The sequence below is a fragment of the Sus scrofa genome, chromosome 1, assembly GCF_000003025.6.
Source record: "Sus scrofa isolate TJ Tabasco breed Duroc chromosome 1, Sscrofa11.1, whole genome shotgun sequence".
Lineage (NCBI taxonomy): Eukaryota > Metazoa > Chordata > Mammalia > Artiodactyla > Suidae > Sus > Sus scrofa.
Window position 1 is genome coordinate 221,472,486 of NC_010443.5, and position 20,797 is coordinate 221,493,282.

Genomic DNA, 20,797 nt, shown 5'->3' on the forward strand with positions numbered 1-20,797 from the left:
GTACTCAAGAAATATTTGTCACATAAATCGATGGATGAATGAATGAGTTAGTTTAAATGAATTAATAAGGAGACATAATAGGAATTAAATGTCAGGTAATGACATGAAAAGTTGCTCATAATCTATTTTTAAATTAAAAAGCAGTGCATAAGCGTGCTTCCAACTTTGTCAAAAATATGCCTATATGTGTATATATCTGAAAACTATCAAGCCACTAAAAGTGATTAACTTCAGGTAAAAAAAAAAAAACAGAAATAATTTTCACTAAAATTTTTTTTTGCTTATGTGAGCTGTTTTTTCTATAACTCACATAAAACTTTTATAATAAAAAGCCATTTCTCACTTTAGGAAAGGCTAGGAAACATGTCTGTAGGTCTCCAATCTCTAAGCGTAGTTCCTGTTCTTTAGGATGAATCACTTCTCCTCAATGGCTCTACTTTTTCAACATTTTATTTCTTTCCTGTCTCTCACATAAACATTCCTGGTGATCACATGACATGCATTACCTAAGTGGCTCGACCAAATTCTCTCTGTAGTCTTATACAACTGCCAACATTTTCCATAAAGTTACTTCTTGGGAAAAAGCGCATATGCATGTGTTTTAGGGGGACAGGCTTGTAAATGAGTTGAAACATTACTTTATATTAGTGTGGCTATTTTTTAACATTTCCCCATCTCTCATGGCACTGTATTTTACTTTGTCCATATTTGCTTTTAGTTTTCTTTTCTGAGACCCTGTGTGGCCAAGTGTGAGACCCTGTGCCAGGTCTATGACATATGTCACCTCATCAACTTATTACAGGAACATGGCACCAATCCCCATTTTACAGATGTTTCATTAATATGCGTGCGGTGCTCTTTGACTTATGAAGCATTTTCCTAGATGTTATTGGATTTGACCCTGTCGATGCTGGCATTATTAATATTTCTGTTTTACAAATGAGAATACTAAGACTCAGGGAAATTAAAGAACCTTTGAGAGATGCTTCTGTGGAGAATCAGTAGAGCTAGGGCAGGAATCTGACTTGTTTTTCTCTCCACATTCTGACCTGAAGGTTTAACCTATTTTCCCTCTGCAGCGAGAGCTCTGTGGGTTGTTACTATTAGTACTATAACAGTTAATGTGAATAAGGAAGACTGCTATCACAGATAATTAATATGATTAAAAGGTTAATAAAAGAATTCAACAGACCCAAAGGGAACCAGTCAGGAAAAGTAAAGAGACTCAGCTTCTCCTCAAAGTTCTCCTGTCACAGAGGAGAGGCTGACAACGACATGGTCACTCCTCAAGTGGGAGTGAATGTTCTAGAAAGCTTTTCTCTTACATCACAAGCATCTTGTTTCCTGTCAAATAAAGTACTAATTATACGTTAATCACTCAAAAACTTTAAAAATACCTTCATCTTGTGGTTTTTTTCCTACAATGTTTTAAAACAGATTGTTCTTGGGAAAAAAATAATGGCTGAGCAATTTGGCTCCTTGTCAATCTGCAGAGTTTTCAGAAAGCATTCAGCTGCACATAGCACTTCTGGACTGCAATTAGATTTTAATTTTTTTTTTTTTTTTTTTTTTTTTTTACTATCAGCCACTGGCCTCACATGATAATTATGCCTTTTATGCTTATTGTCTCTTTCTAGAATCTCAGGTGCTTCAGCAAGTGCTCTTGGTGTTTGTTTCCCTTATAGCTTCCACACCCATACTGCTGTGACTTAGACCACCTGACTTTTATGTGTCCATCAAGAGCACAGCAAACCCCGCCTACACATGTGTTCACTGACATTTTGTTAATGGCTCCTCCTTTGTAACTGGGACCCTGTGACACAGACGGCTAGCTGACCCCCAAAGATTCATGCTCCCCTTTTACAGAGAAGATCTGTTGCTGGAAGGCGGCTTCCAGATAAGAGCCATATTCCCAGCCCTCTTTGCATATCAATAGACTTGTAAGTCTCACCAATGGAATGTGAGAGGAAATGATGGTTATCACTTTTGAATTGAGTTATTTAAGAATTGGAGGCACAATCTTTTACTCTCTTCTTTCTGGACAATGGCTGAATGATACCAGAAAACCTGACAGTCACAAGATGGCAGAGTCATAAGGTGGAAGCAGCCTGGGTCCCTGAGTCACTGCTTGGAGGAGAGCCACCTCAACTGCACCAGACTGTGATGTGAATGTGAAATACCATTTTGTTGCGTTAATCCACGATCTCAGCTAATTTACTTTTTATATAGACCTATAAGCCTGTCTGTCCCTCCTCATTAGGCCAGAGTCCAGGAATTAGATGAGCTTGAATCCACCACAAGTATTAATGCCATGGAGGCACCACATTGCCACAATGGAAACTCTGTCACTAATTTGTACCCTCAGCAATTGTTGGGAGCAATGGCAGAGACTGCTATCTGCCCATCAATAGACATTACCCCTTTCCTTTTAACTCAACCCTAGGTTTTGTTTGTTTTGTTTTGTTTTGCTTTGCTTTTTAGGGCCATACCTATGGCATTTGGAAGTTCCTAGACAAGGGATTGAATTGGAGCTACAGCTGCCGGCCTATGCCACAGCCACAGCAATGTGGGATCCAAGCCACATCTGCGACCTATACCACAGCTCATGGCAACGCTGGATCCCCAACCCACTGAGTGAGGCCAGGGATCGAACCCAAATCCTCATGGATACTAGCTGGATTCATTTCCACTGCTCCAAAACAGGAACCCCTAACTCAACCCTAGTTTTGTTGGAGGTGGCAATGCGCTGGCTTAACACAAACTGCATTTGCCAATCTCTCTTACAGGAAGATGAACACAGATCTCATCAATGAGGTATATAGCAAATATCACTGTGGGAGTTGCTGAGAAAGTTCCTGAAAAGAGAGCAAATGAGCTGATACGCCTCTTCCTGTCTCCAATATTCTTTGAATGCCGTTATAGAAGCCATCTTCTGACCATGACGATGAGAGCCACACAGCAAGGATGACAGAACACAAAGACACAAAGAACCTGGATCTCCAAAGGTAACTTGAGCTATCACACCAAGCCTCAACTACCAACCACTGGAGCTCAAGAAAAAGAAATAGCCCCTCAATTTGTTTAATCCACTCTTTAATTCAGCTATCTGCTCCTTTCAGCAGCTAAAAGCAATCTAAGGAGTTCCCATCATAGCTCAGGGGTAACAAGCCCAACTGATATCCATGAGGACACAGGTTCAATCCCTGGCCTCACTCAGTGGGTTAAGGATCCAGTGTTGCCATGAGCTGTGGTGTAGTTCCCAGATGTGGCTCAGATCCTGCATTGCTATGGCTGTGGTGTGGGCTGACAGCTACAGCTCTGATTCGACCCTGGCCTGGGAACTTCCATATGCTACAGGTGCGGGCCTAAAAAAAAATAAATACATAAATAAAAGCAATCCTACCTCATACAGGAATTGAACCTTCTAAGGAGGCCACAGCACACACCTTAACAGGTTGATCTCTGTTCCATTCTTTTATTCTACTCACTTTAATCCTTCCCAGCCTAGAACTGACATTAGACCAGAGCAGCCACTGAATTTCTAATCCCATTTAGTAACTCTTAAGGATAGAGAGCGCATTGGCCCTTTTCCTAATCATTTAATTTAGCTTCAAATCGTACTCCTTTGAATGACACAGCGATTTTCAAGCACCTTCTTTCCCTGATACCCTCAAATTGCTGTTCATCTCTGGATCAGACAGCTCTGCAATCTGAGCTCCACCAATGTAATTATGGGATGTAATGGAAACCCAATAAGTTATTAAGTTTATGCACCTGCCTTCCAGGCAGGACTGTGTTTAGCTCTTGCAGACATAAAGCTGTCTTCCATGGGCCAAAAAAAGTCTCTCACAAAGAATGACTCATTGGTAACTTTGAAGGTGTCATTTAATCTATTCTCAGTTTCTCTGCCAGTGAAATGGGTATTGTGATCTGAATGGAGATCTGAACAAGATCTTCTGCTTAAATATGTGGAGTTTACAATGAGATATGATTACTCTCTTTGTTGGGTGTTACAATAGATTAAAATGGCCAAGTGTTTTGCAGCTCCTCCCATCAAGAGACTGAGTTTATTTTCTTACCCCCTGAAGCTGGGTTGCCTTGTGACTTGCGTTGACCAAAGAATGTGGCATAAATAACGTCTGAGCTCTAGACTAAGCCTCCAGAAGTCTTGCAGCTTCCACCTTCACCCTCTTAGAATGTTCCCTCCACTATGTAAGAAATACAGAGCAGATTTCTCAAGGATAAGAGGCCATGTGCAGAGAGACAGCCAGCCCAAGGCCCTGGACTTGTGAGTGAGGCCGTTGTAAAGGCTCCAGCTTCAATCCAGCCACCAGGGAACTGCAGCCACATTAATGACCACAGCAGGACCAACAGAACTGCCCTGCCATGCCCAACCCAAATCGCTAATCCACAGAATCAAGAGAAATGCTAAGATGTTATATTTTTCTTCTTCTTCTTTTTTAGGCCCTACTTGCAGCATATGGAAGTTCCCAGGCTAGGGGTTGAATCGGAGCTGCAGCTGCCAGCCTACACCACAGCCACAGCAACACCGGATCTGAGCCACATCTGCAACCCACCCTTCAGTTTACAGCAACACCAGATCCTCAACCCACTGATCAAGGCAATGGATTGAACCTGCATCCTCACAGAGACAAAGTGAGGATGAGCCCCAACAGAAACTCCAAGTTGCTATTGTTTTAAGGGACGGAACTTTGGGGTATGCTATTAGTTTCCTAGGTCTGCCATAACAAATTATCATGAGCTCGGTGGCCTAAAACATTTTCATCTCATACTGTTCTAGAGACACAGGTCCAAAATCAAGGTGTCAGCAAGACCTGCTCCCTCTGAAGGCTCCAGGGAAGAACCTTCCTTGCCTCTTCTAGCTTCTGGTGGTGGCTGGCAGACCTTGACGTTCCTTGGCTTGTGGTAGAACAACTCCAATCTCTGCCCTTGTCTTCACATGGCCTCATCTCTATGTGTCCCTGGAGCTCTCTGTCTCTTCTCATAAGGACACTAGTGATGGGATCTGGGGCCAGCCTAATCAAGGGTGACCTCATCTTAACTTGATTATGAGCGCAAAGAACTTATTTCAAAATAATATGAGAGATACCAAGGCTTAGGAGCCTTAGGCAGAGGGAGGACATAATTCAACCCACAATGGGTAGTTTGTTAAACAGCAAAATGTAACCAATACTGGTACTCTTTTCTATAAGTTCTTATACTTCAAACAAGTGGACATAAATGTAAAGAAGATAAAATAGAAAGGGGAGTTCCCTTCGTAGCTCAGTGGTTAATGAATCCGACTAGGAAATGAGGTTGCGGTTCGATCCCTGGCCTTGCTCAGTGGGTTAAGGATCCAGCGTTGCTGTGAGCTGTGGTGTTGCAGACGCGGCTTGGATCCTGCGTTGCTGTGGCTCTGGTGTAGGCCGGCGGCTACAGCTCCGATTCGACTCCTAGCCTGGGAATCTCCATATGCTGCAGAAGCGGCCCAAGAAATGGCAAAAAAAAAAAAAAAAAAAAAAAAAAAAAAGGATTACCATGTTCTTAAAGACAAGAGGTGACAGGGATGGTGAATTTCAAAATCACTCAGGAAGAAAATATCTAAGTAGACTGTTATTATTAGTGTTAAGCAAAACTTAGGATATATTAGACAGTATCAGGCATTCTAAACATCTTTATTCACAGTTAAGATTTATTTTATGGGGGGAAAAATGTGTGTTTCCTCCCTAAGATCAAAGACTCTTCGGTTATCACTGTGTGCTCTATTTTCATAAAGTCAAAGGTTAGAGCCTCCTGGTCACTGGTGCCCCACTTCTCCTCTGCCTGATCCAAACTTTTGAAAGGAGTGGTCTCAACCAGTTTCCTCCATTTCCTCTGCATTGACTCCCTCCATAACCTATGAAATCTGACTTCCTTTCCCACAGCTCCACCAAAATTGCTGTTTCAGAGGTTCACGCACTGACCACTGTAAAGGCAAATCCGGTGGCTCCTCCTTTGTCCTAAGTTGGCACCTGACCTGTTTAACTGCCCCAGTTAGCTCCCTTATCTAACATCACCCACTCTGCCACATCTTGGCCAAATCCTTTTCCTTTCCATCCACTCTTCTCTTGTACCAATTGGCAGTGAGCCCCAGGTCCATTCCTTTTTTCTTCCCACACTCTGCTTCCCTATGTAGAAGATGTGTCCATTCTTCATTTCCATCCCACTTCTTTGATAACATCCCAATCAATATTTTCCATCCTGACCTACACTCAAGCCCCAAGCTCATATCTCAAGTTGCCCATTAGAAATGCTGTATATTTTATGTTCACCTGTATTAGTCAGGGTAGGTTCAGTTTTGCTGTGATAACAAATCCAAAATCTTAGTGGCTTATAAAAATGAAGACTTCCAGGGAGTTTCTGTTGTGGCGAGGCGATGACGAATCCGACTAGTATCCATGAGGATGTGGGTTCAATCCCTGGCCTCGCTCAGTGGGTTGGTGATCTGCCATTGCCATGAGTTGTGGTGAAGGTCACAAATGCAGCTTGGATCCCACGTTGCTCTGGCTGTGGTGTAGGCTGGCAGCTGTAGCTCCAATTCGACTCCTAGCCTGGGAACTTCCATATGACGTGGGTGTGGCCCTAAAAAGCAAAAAACAAAAACAAAAAAACACAAAAGAGAAAAAACACAAAAGACTTCCAGAGAGCAATTGTGGCTCTGCTCCAATTGCCTTAACTCCAGGACAGGCTGATAGATCAGCCTCTGTCTGGAACACTGCTGGTTGTATGAAATAGGAAAAGATGACCAGACAAAGGCCAGGCTAGGTCTGAAAGCTTACCTTTCAGTGACCACATCACCTTCAACAAGGTGAAAAGTAAAATCCTCTGACAGGGAGGGAGGGTAAATATATGGAAATATGAAATCTACTATCTTCTCTTAAATAAAATCTCTACAAGAGAAGTGCAAAATCACCCTTCTAAAACTAACTCAAATTCCTAATTTTAATAATTTCTCGTTGACATCATCTTTATCCAATTTCCCCAGAATGGAAATCTTGGTGTTACATCTTCTATAAAGTTTACTTTCCCCAATTACAAAAAACACTCTTTAAAGAAAACTTGGGAAATATGCACGTGTGTGTGCGTGCACACACACACACACACACCCTCACATACAAACTCAAGATTACCTAAAGGGAAAGGTGGGAAGGGATTAATTGGAGTTTGGGACTAAAGTATACACATCACTATATGTTAATAAATAACCAACAAGGACCTACTGCATAATACAGGGAACTATATACTCTATCTTACAATAATCTGAAATGGAAAATAATCTAAAGTATATATACATAAAACCATAAGGTTGTTTCCTATGCCTGTGAGTCTATTTTTGTTTTGTAAATAAGTCTATTTTTGTTTGTATCTTTTTTTAGATTCTACATATCACATATTTGTCTTTCTCTCTCTGACTTAATTCACTAGGTATGATAATCTCTAGGTTCATCCACATTGCTACAAATGGCATTATTTTATTTTTTATGGCTGAGTAATATTCCATTGCATATATGTACCACATCTTTTTTTTTTTTTTTTTAAAGCTGTGCCTGCAGCATGAGGAAGTTCCTGGGCCAGGAATCAAACCCACACCACAGCAGCGACCCCAGCCCCTGCAGCAACACTGGATCCCTAACCTACTGTGCCACAAGGGAACTCCTATACCACACCTTCTTTATCCATTCATCTGTGATTGGCATTCAGGTTGCTTCCATGTCCTGGCTGTTGTAAATAGTGCTGCTATGAGCATTGTTCCTGCTTTTATCTCTATTAAAAGCATCAACATCCACATATAACTCTAACTTCAGAGACACCCTGATTTCTCTCATTGTTCTCCACCCTATATCAAATCCATCAGCCCAGTCTTCACAGTATGTCCCACAGCTGACCACTTTTCTCTCTCTCTAGTCCTGACTCCATCACCTTGCCCCTGGTCTGTGCTCACTCCCATCTGCTCATCTTGCTTCTGCTCATCTGCTTCTTCTCCTTCTTCTCTATTGAGGAGCCAGAGTGATCTTCTAAATACAAAAGTCAATCACATCATGCCTCTGCTCCCCATACCTTCTCAATTGTACTTGGAATAACACTTAAACAGTTTCCTTGGCTTCTAAGGCCTTTTTATGATTTCATTTCTGCCTGCTTTTCTTTTCATCTCTCCCCCTCACTTACTCTTTTGGACACACTGGCTCTCTTTTCTTCTTACTCCTGGCCCGGGCAGAGCACTAACTACTTCCTCTGCCTGGTCCTAGCGTGGAGGTCATCTCCTCAGGAATGCTGTCCTTGGCCATTCTATCTAAAGTATCCACACACCTGATATGGCCCTTTTAGATTCTCTACATAGCACCTATTTTATCTGATATTTCCTTTTTACTTCCTGGTTTCTTTTTCATTATCCTCCCATGGGAAAATGAATTCTTTAGGACAAGAACCTGAGATAGATTTCACTGCTCTATCCTCAGCTCTTAGAACAAAAACTGCCAGGTACATAGTCAACTACAATCAGTTTTCATGAACTGAGCAAATGAATAAATATTGAGTTATTTCCCCAGTCCTTTTTATTCTCCTTCAAGTATCTGCAGATAAGGACCCCTTTCTTTCTTTTTTTTAAGTGTATGAATTTTTTAAAATAAAGTATGGTTGATTTACAATGTTGCCAATTTCTGCTATATAGCAGTGACTCATTCATATACATGTGTGTGCACCCCAGGAGACTGCATTTAGTTCCCTGTGCTACACAATAGAACCTTACTGTTTATCCATTTTAAATGTAATAGTCTCCATCTGTTGGAGTTTCCGTCGTGGCTCAGTGGAAAGAATCTAACTAGCATCCACGAGGATGCAGGTTTGATCCCTACCCGCACTCAGTATGTTGAGGATCCGGCCTTGCAGTGAGCTGTGGTGTAGGTCACAGATGTGGCTCAGATTTGGCGTTGTTGTGGCTTTGGTGTCAGCCGGCAGGTGTAGCTTCAATTCCGCCCCTAGCCTGGGAACCTCCATATGCCGTGGGTGCGGCCCTAAAAAGACAAAAAAAAAAAAATAGTTTGCATCTATTAACCCCAAATTCCCACATCCCACTCCCTCCTCCATCCTCCTTGGAATCCATAAGTCTGTTCTTTATGTCTATGAGTCTGTTTCTGTTCTGCAGATAGGTTCATTTGTGCCATGTTTTAGATTTCACATATAACTGTTATTGCATGGTTTTTGTCTTTCTATCACTTCACTTAGTATAAAAATCTCCACTTGCACCCATGTTGCTGCAAATGGCGTGATTTCACTCTTTTTATGACTGAGTAGTGTTCCACTGTATGCATGTAGACTCCTTTCTTTCCATTCTCGCTATCCCAGCCTAATCCCAGACCTCCTCACCTCACATATCCCTTTCATGGACCCCCCTCCAATCCATTCTGCACAGTGCTAGTTCCTCTTCCCATTATAGCAGTGTCATCTGTCAATCACCTCCTGTCCTTCAGGGCCTGGCTGAAGCCTCACCTCCTCACCCCACAGAGGTGCTACTCCTTCCTTCCCCTCTGAGTTATATCAGCATTCCATTATTGCCCTTAACCAACACCTGGCCAGCCACACAATCAAACACTATCTCCTGCATTCATTGATGTTAACGTGCTCACTCCAGCTGAATTCTGGGGGCATATACTTGGTTTGGGGGTTTGGTGTGTTTTTTTTTTTTTTCTTTTGACTGCCCTGAAACATATGGAGTTCCCAGGTCAGGGATCAGATCCAAGCCACAGTTGTGAACTACACTGCACCTGTGGAAATGCCCGAACTTTTAACCCACTGTGCTGATTCTTTAACCCGCTGGGCCCAGCCAGGGATACAACCTGGGCATCCTGGTGCTGCAGAGATGCCACCAGTCTTGTTGTAGTGGGACTTTGTTTGGGGTTTTTTGTATCTCATGATGCCTAGAGAAATTCATAGCAATCAAAAAAATTCTTGTGAGTTGAATAAAATTATTGGTTAGGGAACAAGATACAATAGGCAAATCAGATATCCCTTCCAAGGGGATACTATGAGAACAGGTAGTGATTTGGGATGAAAGAGTAAAGAACTAGTAGGTGAAGCAAACCAGACCAAATGTCAACATGAAGATGCAGTCTTGTTCTCATAGAGAACAGATGGCCATCACTGCCTTGAAACAACTATTAAAACAACTTGAAAACACTGCCTGTTAAATAGCAGGATAAAGTACATTTTTCATGGACTTTGAACCTGAGTTTTTCTACTAGCATAAGGGAAAGTGGATGATCATTTTAGTGTATGTTATTGCATGAGGACTAGCACCTTTTAGGCAAATCTAGTTTGCCTCCCTAACAACCCTGGTCCCCAGGTGGGTAACTTCTTGATGAGACCCCAACTTCTCTTGAGTGTTCAGAGCACACAGCAGAGAACTGAGTACCACCAAAAAGGTGTCTGCTGTGTGCTGAGTATTGCCCTGTGAAGCAGCAAGACAAAACAGAGAAGTGTGGGAAAAGCATTTCTACCCATGGCCATTCTTCCCTGTTTGTCTAATTTGAGGCATGGTACAACAGAGGAACTATGGATCCCTAAACAAACAGGGGAGAATCCAGCCCAACCATGCAGATTTACCAAGGCCCAAGTATTCCCATAAGGATCTTTGAGCAAATACCATACCCTCTTGTGCTAATCATCATACTTTCTCTAATAAAATGTCCAGGCACTAAGACAAAAGCTTCACTCTGTGCTTTTGAAACTGTATTATTTTAAAATATACATGTTATCAACTTAACTGCTTATCTCAAGTCAAATGCAAATCATGGGTTCATGCATCTGATAAAGAAAAAAAAGTTTTTTGAAAAATTTCCTGGCCATTCCAGGAAATGAGTAATATGACTAAAATATATGGAGGGATTGCCATTACCAGAATGTACACATCTAAATAACTATTGTTCTTTATAATTTCACACAAGTGCCAAGTGATTTATTTTGATAGAGCTGTCTTCCTAAAACTACCTTGAGAACTCTTTGCAACGGCCTTCAGAAGAGGAATCTAAAAAAAAGGCTCCATTACTTTATAGTCACATCTTATCTTAAGCTGATACTAATGTTACCTAATTTAACAGGCTTGCTTGAATGCTAATGACTTTGGCTTATTCCAGAAACTACACAATATATTGTTCATAGATAGGTGTACCCCACGTGAACACACACATATACAATAAAAGTACAACTTGGTGATAATGCTGGTCTCTGAAGGAGAGGAAAGAGCAGGATTAGGGAGAAAAACAAAGGGAGAACTTCAAATGTATCTGTAATGTTCTTTTTTCATTTAAAAATATATAAAGCAAAAGTGACCAAATGTTAACATTTGTTAATTCTGGTCAGTGAACCCTTAAATACTTGCTATATTATTATCTGTATTTTCTATATTTTTAAAACTTTCAAACAGGAAAAAAGCAGATTCTTTGTCAAAGGAAAAAGATTTAAAAAAAATGTATACTTGTAAGTGTAACTTGGCCCCCATGCTGTACAGTGGAAAAATAAATTAATTAATTTAAAAAAAAGAAAAAGATTTCATACCACTGAGTTTATTCTTTTTAAATAAATGTACTCCACTCTCTGAGAGCAATTCTAAAAGGATTTCCAAAATTGTTTTGCAGAATGCTAGGACCCTTAGAAGAAGGGGCACGTCCCCAAAGATGACCGCTTTGAAGGCACACCACCAAGATGGAGGGCTAGGAAGCAAAGGACAGCTCTGTCCACTTCTGGTCCATATTGTGGGTTGGTGTTTCTTTCCTTGTGGGCAAGGCCATGACTTGCTCGTCTTTCTATTTCCAGGGCCCCAGCACAGCACTTAGAACCTAGTGACTATCAATAAGTGAGTGAATGAATGAATGAATAAGCTACCAAACCAACCCTGGTAGTAACAAGCCTACTAACTTATCTACATGCCAGAAAGTCAAGAGATGGGAGGAAGAAGGGGTTGATTATTTACTGTTCTGCATTTCTCAATCTAGTGCCAGGTTAGCCTAAATATCATTAGGTAACCAAATGACTTTTAGCCATTGTTTGACGAGAATGATAGAACTCCGAAAGCCTTTTACGGTTTCTGAGCAGAGCAATACTGACATGTTGTGTGAGTGCCAAAGCCAATCCCAGAGGAAGGGGAACCCAAGAAACTGTGAAAGAAATCCATTTCTCTGTATTGTGATCCAAGGGAAAACACGTGCTGTGAGCTATATCAGCTGGAATCTTACTCGGTCAGGGAAAGGGATCTTGATTTTTCTATTCGTTATTTCATTTTTAATTGCTAGCACTGATGTAGTGGAGAGGTAGATTGGATTAGATTGTTAAGCAAAGTAAAAGCATATAAAAATGTGGCTAGCCAGTTGCTTCAAACTGGAATCAAGAAAGAACTAAGTTGCTAGAACAAACTACCTTTATAATTAACCCACCTGTTAGGTGAACAGAGACAGAAAGTAAGAAAGAGATTATGCCATCTTGAGTTGTACATAAGGCAAAAGAGAAAGGAGAAATGTACAACTATTTTAATTCCTAAAGAATGACTTCAGAGGTCATGCAGGATCTGGGAGAAAAGCTGAACAGGAAGAAGTAAGAGACATTTAAGAGAAGGGGTCAAGATTCTAATAAAGATTTAAAAGTGATAAAACCAGGCAGTGGTGTGAATGTGAGGAAACGAGCACTTATAGGGCCACTTGCGGGGAGTGTAAATAGGTATAAATTTTCTAGGAAACAACTTGGCTAGGTGGATCAAAAGCTTGAAAAAAATGTTTCTTTCCTTTGAGCAAGCAATTCCACTCCTAGACATTGGAAGGAAGTATTTGCACGAACACATAAAGATGTATAAACTCTTCCATCAAGCTCTGTACCTTATTATAAAAAAAAATTAGAAACTAATTTAACACTCAATCATAGAGAATTATTCAGTAAATCACTGTATATCTAGTCAACACAATTTTACACAGCCTATATAAATTATAATGTAGCTCTACACTGATTGATATGGAGACTTGTTCATATTTTTAAATTAAAAAAAATACAGCATAAAACCGTATGTGCAGTATGATCTTATTTTTGAGAAAATGAAGGACATACATCCAAATGTTAACAGCTGTAACTTATGGGTGATGGAAAATTTTACTTGTTGTACCTTCCTGCTTTTAATGATAACATGGATGAAAGAAGAGCAGACAGGAGAAACTGGTTCTGCCATTACTTTTTCTGCTTTTCTAGTCCTGCATTTGAGCAACACAGTGGGACATAACATAATGGTCTGATACCCAAGGCCAATTTCACCAATTTGTTTGATTTCACCATACCCTGCATATAGGTGCCTCAACATACAGGTGTGCCTTCCTAAATATTTTCAGAGACATCATTCTGTTTTCATTCTATGTACCCTCTAGTTGTCAACATAGCAAGCCATACTACTATAGTGCAAACTGCAGAAGCACAGGGACCCCTCTTAACTATGACTGAATAAACTATCTTGTGTTTCCTAGAGCCTAAAGAACTTTTGTAGCTGCTGACTGGTAATAAATTAGACTGGGCATTTGTGGGAATAGGGAGAGCACATTCCTGTTGTTTTAACCACTTATTATTGACCAAGACATGAATAAGCAGCTGGCTGTTCACCATTGAAAAGAACTAAGTACTCTGTTTTCTTTTTTTTTTTTTTTTTTTTTTTTTTTTTGTCTTTTTGCTATTTCTTTGGGCCGCTCCCACGGCATATGGAGGTTCCCAGGCTAGGGGTCTAATCGGAGCTGTAGCCACCGGCCTATGCCAGAGCCACAGCAACGCGGGATCCAAGCCGCGTCTGCAACCTACACCACAGCTCACGGCAACGCCAGATCGTTAACCCACTGAGCAAGGGCAGGGACCGAACCCACAACCTCATGGTTCCTAGTCGGATTTGTTAACCACTGCGCCACAACAGGAACTCCCAGTACTCTGTTTTCTTAGCCTTCTCGAGCAAGAGGTCTGAGTATTGTCCCACCCCTGCCTGTCACAGAGGATGCAAAGTTGAGGTGTTTTTAACATCATCTCATTCCATCACTAGCTCTGTGTGGGGAGTTGAGTCCGGAGACCCAGCCCCCTGAACTTGCCCTCTCTCCCTAGGTAACCAAATGATATAATCATATTTTCTTTTCCGTGTAGAAGTAAACATGAGCTTGCATATACATGAGAATTGTCAGGATTCAAAGAACTCCAATTGAAAATCTCCCCCTGGCAGAAGGTTCTTTCAATTAGACTAGATGCCTGAAGGTCAAGTGGGGCTTTTCCAAGAACAAGAAACAAAATGATTGGGACCGCGAGAAAGACCAAAATTCTGAGTTCAATTGCCTGAAGCCTCTTCTCATGGTCTTTGGTCTAGAACACGTCAGACAAATGAAGCAATTCTTGAAAGCACCCACACCCTCCTCAGCCATCGCTAGTCAAGAATAGAACTGTATCATTGCAGACATACATTGAGACATAGGGATACATATATTTTTATGCTCACATCATCTTTGCTGACAAAATTAGCAAACACTTCTCAGGACCAGCTCAATACCTTCCTCTTGTTCTGGTCTTTATGCCAAAAATTATTGGGATTGTTCTTTTTTTTTTTTTTTTTTTTTTTTTTTTTTTTTTTGTTGTTGTTGTTGTTGTTGCTATTTCTTGGGCCGCTCCCGCGGCATATGGAAGTTCCCAGGCTAGGGGTTGAATCGGAGCTGTAGCCACCGGCCTACGCCAGAGGCACAGCAACGCAGGATCCGAGCCGCGTCTGCAACCTACACCACAGCTCACGGCAACGCCGGATCGTTAACCCACTGAGCAAGGCCAGGGACCGAACCCGCAACCTCATGGTTCCTAGTCGGATTCGTTAACCACTGCGCCACGACGGGAACTCCGGGATTGTTCTTGAATGTAATCTGTCTTCTTGGACCTTTGTTTTTACCTTCAACAAAATCACTAAGGATAATTACTACACATCACATTTTGTTCCTCTTCTACAATGAGGGAATGAAGGTCTATAAAGTTCTCAGCACAGGTCTTGACACATAAATATTACTTATTTTATTATTATTTCAAAATAAAACTGAGATAGCAGCATGGTATATAGTGGTTAATGGAGAGGATTCTGGAGCGAGGCTGCCTGCATTTGAATCTCAGCTCTGCCCTTAGCTGTTTGTGACTTTGGACAATTTTCATAACTCCTTCGTGCCCAGTTTCTCTCTCTATGGAGACGGTAATTGCTCCTACCTTGTAGGGATGAATGAGTTATGATATGTAGAGACTTATTAGACTCATACCTGCCATACAGTAAGCACTATATAAGCAAAAGCCTTGGTTATTTATCCCTTTCAATCCTGAATGTCTAGAGGATCATTGTTTTTTCAGCATTTGCATTTTGTTCTCTTTACCCAAGGTCGTTTCTTTAATATTTGATCTAGTTCTACATCTACTGTGTTGGGACGAAACTAAGATTTTGTCTAATGAATTCTCAGAATAGTAATAATAATCTTTATAATACATGAAAGCCCTAAATGCTAGTTAGGGGGAAAAAAACATAGTTGGTTAAGACTTGGCGCTCTGTACAAGGACTGTGTTGTGACGTTTGATGCAACAGTGCCTGAAATCCCCAACGCATATGTTATTAAGAACTGCCTAGTTTGGATCTGGTCTTGCCTTTGCACACAGGAAGTCAGTGACAATTAAACTGAAATGAAGACAAATATCTAACACTTAGAAGAAACTGAATTTAATGCTTCTAGTTCAGAAAAATTCAGTAGTGGATCTTTTGTATCTCCCTGAGCTATGGGTAATGTTTCACTGTAACAAGTAATTCAATCACATCATACAATTACACCTGGTGCTCTAAATGGAACAAAAAAGTCCTATGATGATTTCCAACACATGGAATTTTAGGCTTCATAAGAGCCAGGGCAATCAAAGGTTAATGGGCACTAGTGGCCATTTCTGGGTTCCTCCTTTGCTTTGGCCCTGCCCCTAGACTGAGCAACTGCTGTTTGCAGGAAGCCACAGAATTTGAGAAGACTGGGGAACATTCTTTTCCTACTGTGAGGTAGTCTGCTCACTCTTTCTTAAGGCTGTTGTGGGCAGAGCTGAACTCTTTAGAAGCAAAATTCTTAATACATCAGATTTGAATATTTCCTTAATAAGAAGCACAATGATTTCACCCACAAACATTTTTAAGGAACGGTTTGTATCACTCAGGATAGAAAGGTGAAAAATATATGAACCCACACTGATGACCATATTTCAACACTGCCTTACTTTTGTAAGTTGATCTATTTAAAAAAAAACAAAACAGTAGATAGGCATGTAAGGGGAAATATTTTCTTTTGTCACTTCTAAATTGCAAAATAACACACTATGAGTTTACACATTAAACATCAATCAGAACAATTTGCAATTCTGCTACTGAAATGACAGTTTTTAAAAAACTAATTCCCTGCTTGCTTTTAAAGGAAATTCTTAAGAAACATGGGGTCAAAATAGCACTTGTCTGATTAAGAACACAGTCTTTAAAGCAGTTTGTAATCCCAACTCTGCCGCTGCTATTTGCACGGCCTTGAACAAATGACATGGCCTTTTGCAATGACATCTCCAAACTTCATTTTCCTCTTCTGTATGAGAATTCAGGTGAGTCTCATTGGACTTTTGTAAGAATTTAACAATATGATCCATTAAGCACATACACAGTGTCTAGGACACAATAAGTGACCAATGAATGGTATGTTTTAATATTATGTTCATACTAGGTATATATTTATTAATCCGTTCCTTTGTTTTGTTTTGTTTTTGGCTGCACCTGTGGCATATGGAAGTTCCCAGGCCAGGGATCGAATCCAAGCTGCAGCTGCAACCTATGTCACAGCTGCAGCAACACTGGATCCTTAACGCATTATGATGGGCGGGAGTCTCCACAGAGACAAGCCAAATCATTAACCCACTGCGCCACAGTGGCAACTCCCTTAATCCACTCCTTTGAACAATAATTTCTGCCAAGTTCCTTAGCATCTCTTTTACCCAATACACAAAATGCTTCAAAAGGAAAAACAGAACCCTCCCCCCAAGAGGAATAATCAATCTTTATCTTGCTTGAGGATTAGAGAACCTTTTATTTTATATTTAACTTGAGTGGCTCTTCTTGGTCAGACGGCATCACACACTCCTGTTCCACTGGGGGAATGCGTCTGGTACTGTCAGCACAGAGATGGGAGATATATGAGGGAGAACATCCACCTCATGGCGGCTCCAACCTGCCATTGGCATCATCATACCCAGCCTAAACTGATCTTCGCGTGGGAAGTTCTCCAACTTCAGCTTTCCTTCCTACCCTTCTTCCTTAGGATCTTAAAGATGGTGGCAATGGAGAAGATAATAATGATGAAGCTGACAGTCATGTTGATGAGGCTAGCTAACACTATTTTAACATTTATCCTGAGCCAGGCACAACAGGCACTTTGTATATATATATTATTTTACTTAATCCTCCTGGCAGTCATGCAAGGTATATGTCCCCATTCAACATATAAAAACTCAAAGTTTAGAGACATTAAAGAGCATGCCAAATGTCACACAGTTAGTTTGAATCAGAGAGCCAATCTGTAAGCAGATATGATTCCAGCCAGGACCTTTAGCCCCAAGCTACACAACCCCGCTGCTGCTTTCAAGACTGCCTATAGGGATTAGTGCAGTTCCAATTTTTCTCCTCAGATTAACTCCACCCAACGTCTCTAACATCTTTCCGTCAGAGTCACACCACCTGACCTAAAATTCACAGAGATGGAAGAGCAGCGGCTATGGCAAACGGTACATCCATCAGTAACTTCACTTTGATCCCCCAAGACCCCAAATGAATTGCCCTTTCTGCATGGCAACAGGCATAAACCTAATGCAGAAAAAAAAAAAAATTCCTATACGGAAATCCCTGATATACTTTATAGCTTTTGACTAGTACCTTTCAGCCTCCAACATTAATATACAGTACAGGAGAATAATTAAACTCATTTTAAAGATAAAGAAATAGAAAGGTAAGAGAAATGGTTTGCTCATAGCCACAGAACAGGTGGGAATAAAATCACCAATAAAGCTCAATAAACCCTCTGGAAGACCTTACCTACTTATTACTCGAGGCTTCTAATTCCCTGTGGCTCAAACCTCTTCACATTTTAGCAGCATGAAAACGTACTGTGGGACTAGCCTTTCACAGGCTCAGCTAAAAGAAGTCTTAGAAAGCAGTAAAATATGTTGACTGTCCAGGATAAATTTCAAATTATCTTTTAACCAGACAGTCTAGATTTCTCAGGGTACGATAAAAATATCTCCAAACACTTGTCAGCAGTTTTCACTGGAGGAAAAACTGCAGTTAAAGCACCTCTGGTGAGAACTTTGAGCAGTAAATGTGCTCACATTTAATTTGTGCAATTTTGATTATGAATTGGATCGTGAGTTGGATCCATGTCCTTAATTCTTTGCTGGAGAGCTGTAAATGTAAAAATGTCAGCCACAGGCCATTCCTTTTTATTTATTTAAAAGGAGAATTTAAAAAAATCACTTTTTCCACTTCATGGCTCCTTTGGACCAGGGAATAAAAATAGCGATGTCAGTAGGAGCCAAACTTTTTTTCTGGAAAAATAAAACAAGAGGGGAAAGAGCCCTCCTCAGAATAACCGAAGCCTTGAACCAGCAGCCTGAAAGCAAAACGCTCCTTTCAACCACTTCTCTTGCCCCTTCTCTGAGCAGCCTCCAAACAAGGCGCAGTTCATAAGAAACTCTGTAGCTTGCCCAGCACTGCTAACCCTGCGCCCTTCACACTCGACGGCTCCGGCCACCTGTCAACCCCAAGGGCGGCGCGGGCGAGGCGGGGTTTGGGAGGTGGCTCCGGGAAGGGACACTGGCGGCTGAGGACAACCAGGAGGACCGGGACTCTCGTGGAGGATCTGGCTAGACCCAGCGAGCTGGCTAACCCGCGCTCAGCGGCCCCACCGCATCCTCCTCCTGGGCCCGGCGACCCCAGGGTCTCCGGCGCGCCCTCTGCGGACTCCCAGAGGCTCTGCCACCGGCGGCCCTCCCCCTCGGAGCCGCCGCGGCGCCGCGCTCCACCGGCTGGGGCGTAGCGGCCGCTGAGTCCGCCGCCCGGCGGGGCGCGTCTTACCTGTTGATCTTGAGCGCGAACGCGCGGCGCTCTGCGCTCGGCAGCGTGGCCATGGCGCACCGGCGGCTGGTCGGCTTTTAGGGTCTCGAGATGCGCACAGCCGGGGCCTGGCGCGCCGCAGAGTCGCTGCAGCGCATGCCGAGCGGGACGCGAGCCTCATCTGTCAGTCGCGTTTGGAAACTTCCGCATTTCCACCTTCTGCGTTGAAATCACCCCCGGGGGAGGGCCCAACCTCAAAGCTGAGGCGGCTGGCCCTGTCACCCTGCGCCTGGCCTGGCACGCAGGGAGAGGCGCGCGAGGAGGGTGTGGACCCACCGCGGAACTGCCCTCCGGATGCCCAGACCGCCGGCGCGCTCTTCCCGGGGCCCTGACCTCAAGCAGAAAGGAGCGCGGGCGGATGACCCGGCGACCACTGAGCGAAGCCGGAAACTCCATCTGCCCGAAGCTGCGAGGCTGCCAGGGCCTACGGGCAAGAGCTGGGAACACGCGCCTTCCGCCCGCCCCGCGTAGTTGGCGAGGTCGGGAAATCAACCCTGGAATTCTTTGCGCTAGGCCTTATTAAGTGTTCACACCAGCCCCGGGAAAAGGCATATTAAAAAAGAAAAATAAAGAGTCGGTGGAAACTTAAGGACACAAACCAAATTTTGCAAATCATATGTCTGTCATCCTTAATAGTGTGTCTTAAATAAATGCAATGAATTCATGCAAGGAATAAACTCTTTTTTAAATTTTAAACCTGCAGATAAATGCTTTTCTCTGGGGAAACAGTGCACAGAGATTTTCTGTGATTCAAGAATATGCTGCAGCCCTGTTTATTTTCAGCTTCAGACAGAGAAGTGTACTAAGACGTCCAGCCCCAGACTCAAAAAAGAAAAGTCCCAGTGCTCACTGGAGTCGAAAAGTCCGTGTTTACTGACTCGCCCTAAGATTTACTATACTAAAGCCCTCTGTATGAAATGCCTATTTGTCAATTGACCCTTAAAAAAATACCATAGCGAAATATGTTTTGTTCAAAGCTGCACTATTGTTCAATATGGTAGCCATTAGCCACATGAGGCTGTTGACCACTTGAAGTGATGGTTAGTCTGAAGTGAGATGTGCTGGGTGTGTAAAATACACACTAATTTTGAGGACAGTACAGAAAAAAAAAGGTGCAAACTATCTTGTGATTTTTCTTTGATCACATGTTAAAATGATACTTTAGCTATATTGGGTAAATATTACTAAAATGAATTTTACCTTTTTGTTTTTCCTTCTTTAAAATGTGAGCCTCATTAAAGAAAATTTAAAATTACATATGTAGCTCACATGATATTCCTATTGGATAGCACTGGTCCAATAAAACCTAGTTTGCCACCTAATATTAGAATCTCTGAGGACTGAATTCTGTCTCTTGCCCAGCGCCTTTCTGTCTCTGGTTTCAGCTGTTTTAGTTCAGTAATTCTTTAGAGCTGGTTAGGTAACTCCCCTCCCCACACCTTCAAATATCAATGCCTTTAAGCATAGTATAAGACAAATGTCATAAGTCTAACATTACATAGACTACGGGAGATCCAAAGACAGCTTTTTGAAATGTGAAGTTTCTGACTTTCAAAACTC

At 41.9% G+C, this 20,797-nt stretch overlaps 2 protein-coding genes across 2 annotated transcripts in view; one reads left to right on the plus strand and one right to left on the minus strand.

The window, feature by feature from the left end:
• DOCK8 (dedicator of cytokinesis 8) overlaps positions 1-19,404 on the minus strand; it is a 234,119-nt gene extending 214,715 nt beyond the window's left edge. Inside the window, 1 exon segment of the mRNA XM_003121929.6 lies at positions 19,199-19,404. Coding sequence (XP_003121977.3) covers positions 19,199-19,251 — 53 coding nt within the window. The 5' untranslated portion in view covers positions 19,252-19,404.
• Positions 19,250-20,346, plus strand: C1H9orf66 (chromosome 1 C9orf66 homolog). The gene is made up of 2 exons (XM_021085085.1): positions 19,250-19,267; positions 19,299-20,346. Exons 1-2 carry the CDS (start codon positions 19,250-19,252, stop codon positions 19,758-19,760), a joined length of 480 nt encoding a protein of 159 aa, XP_020940744.1. The 3' UTR covers positions 19,761-20,346.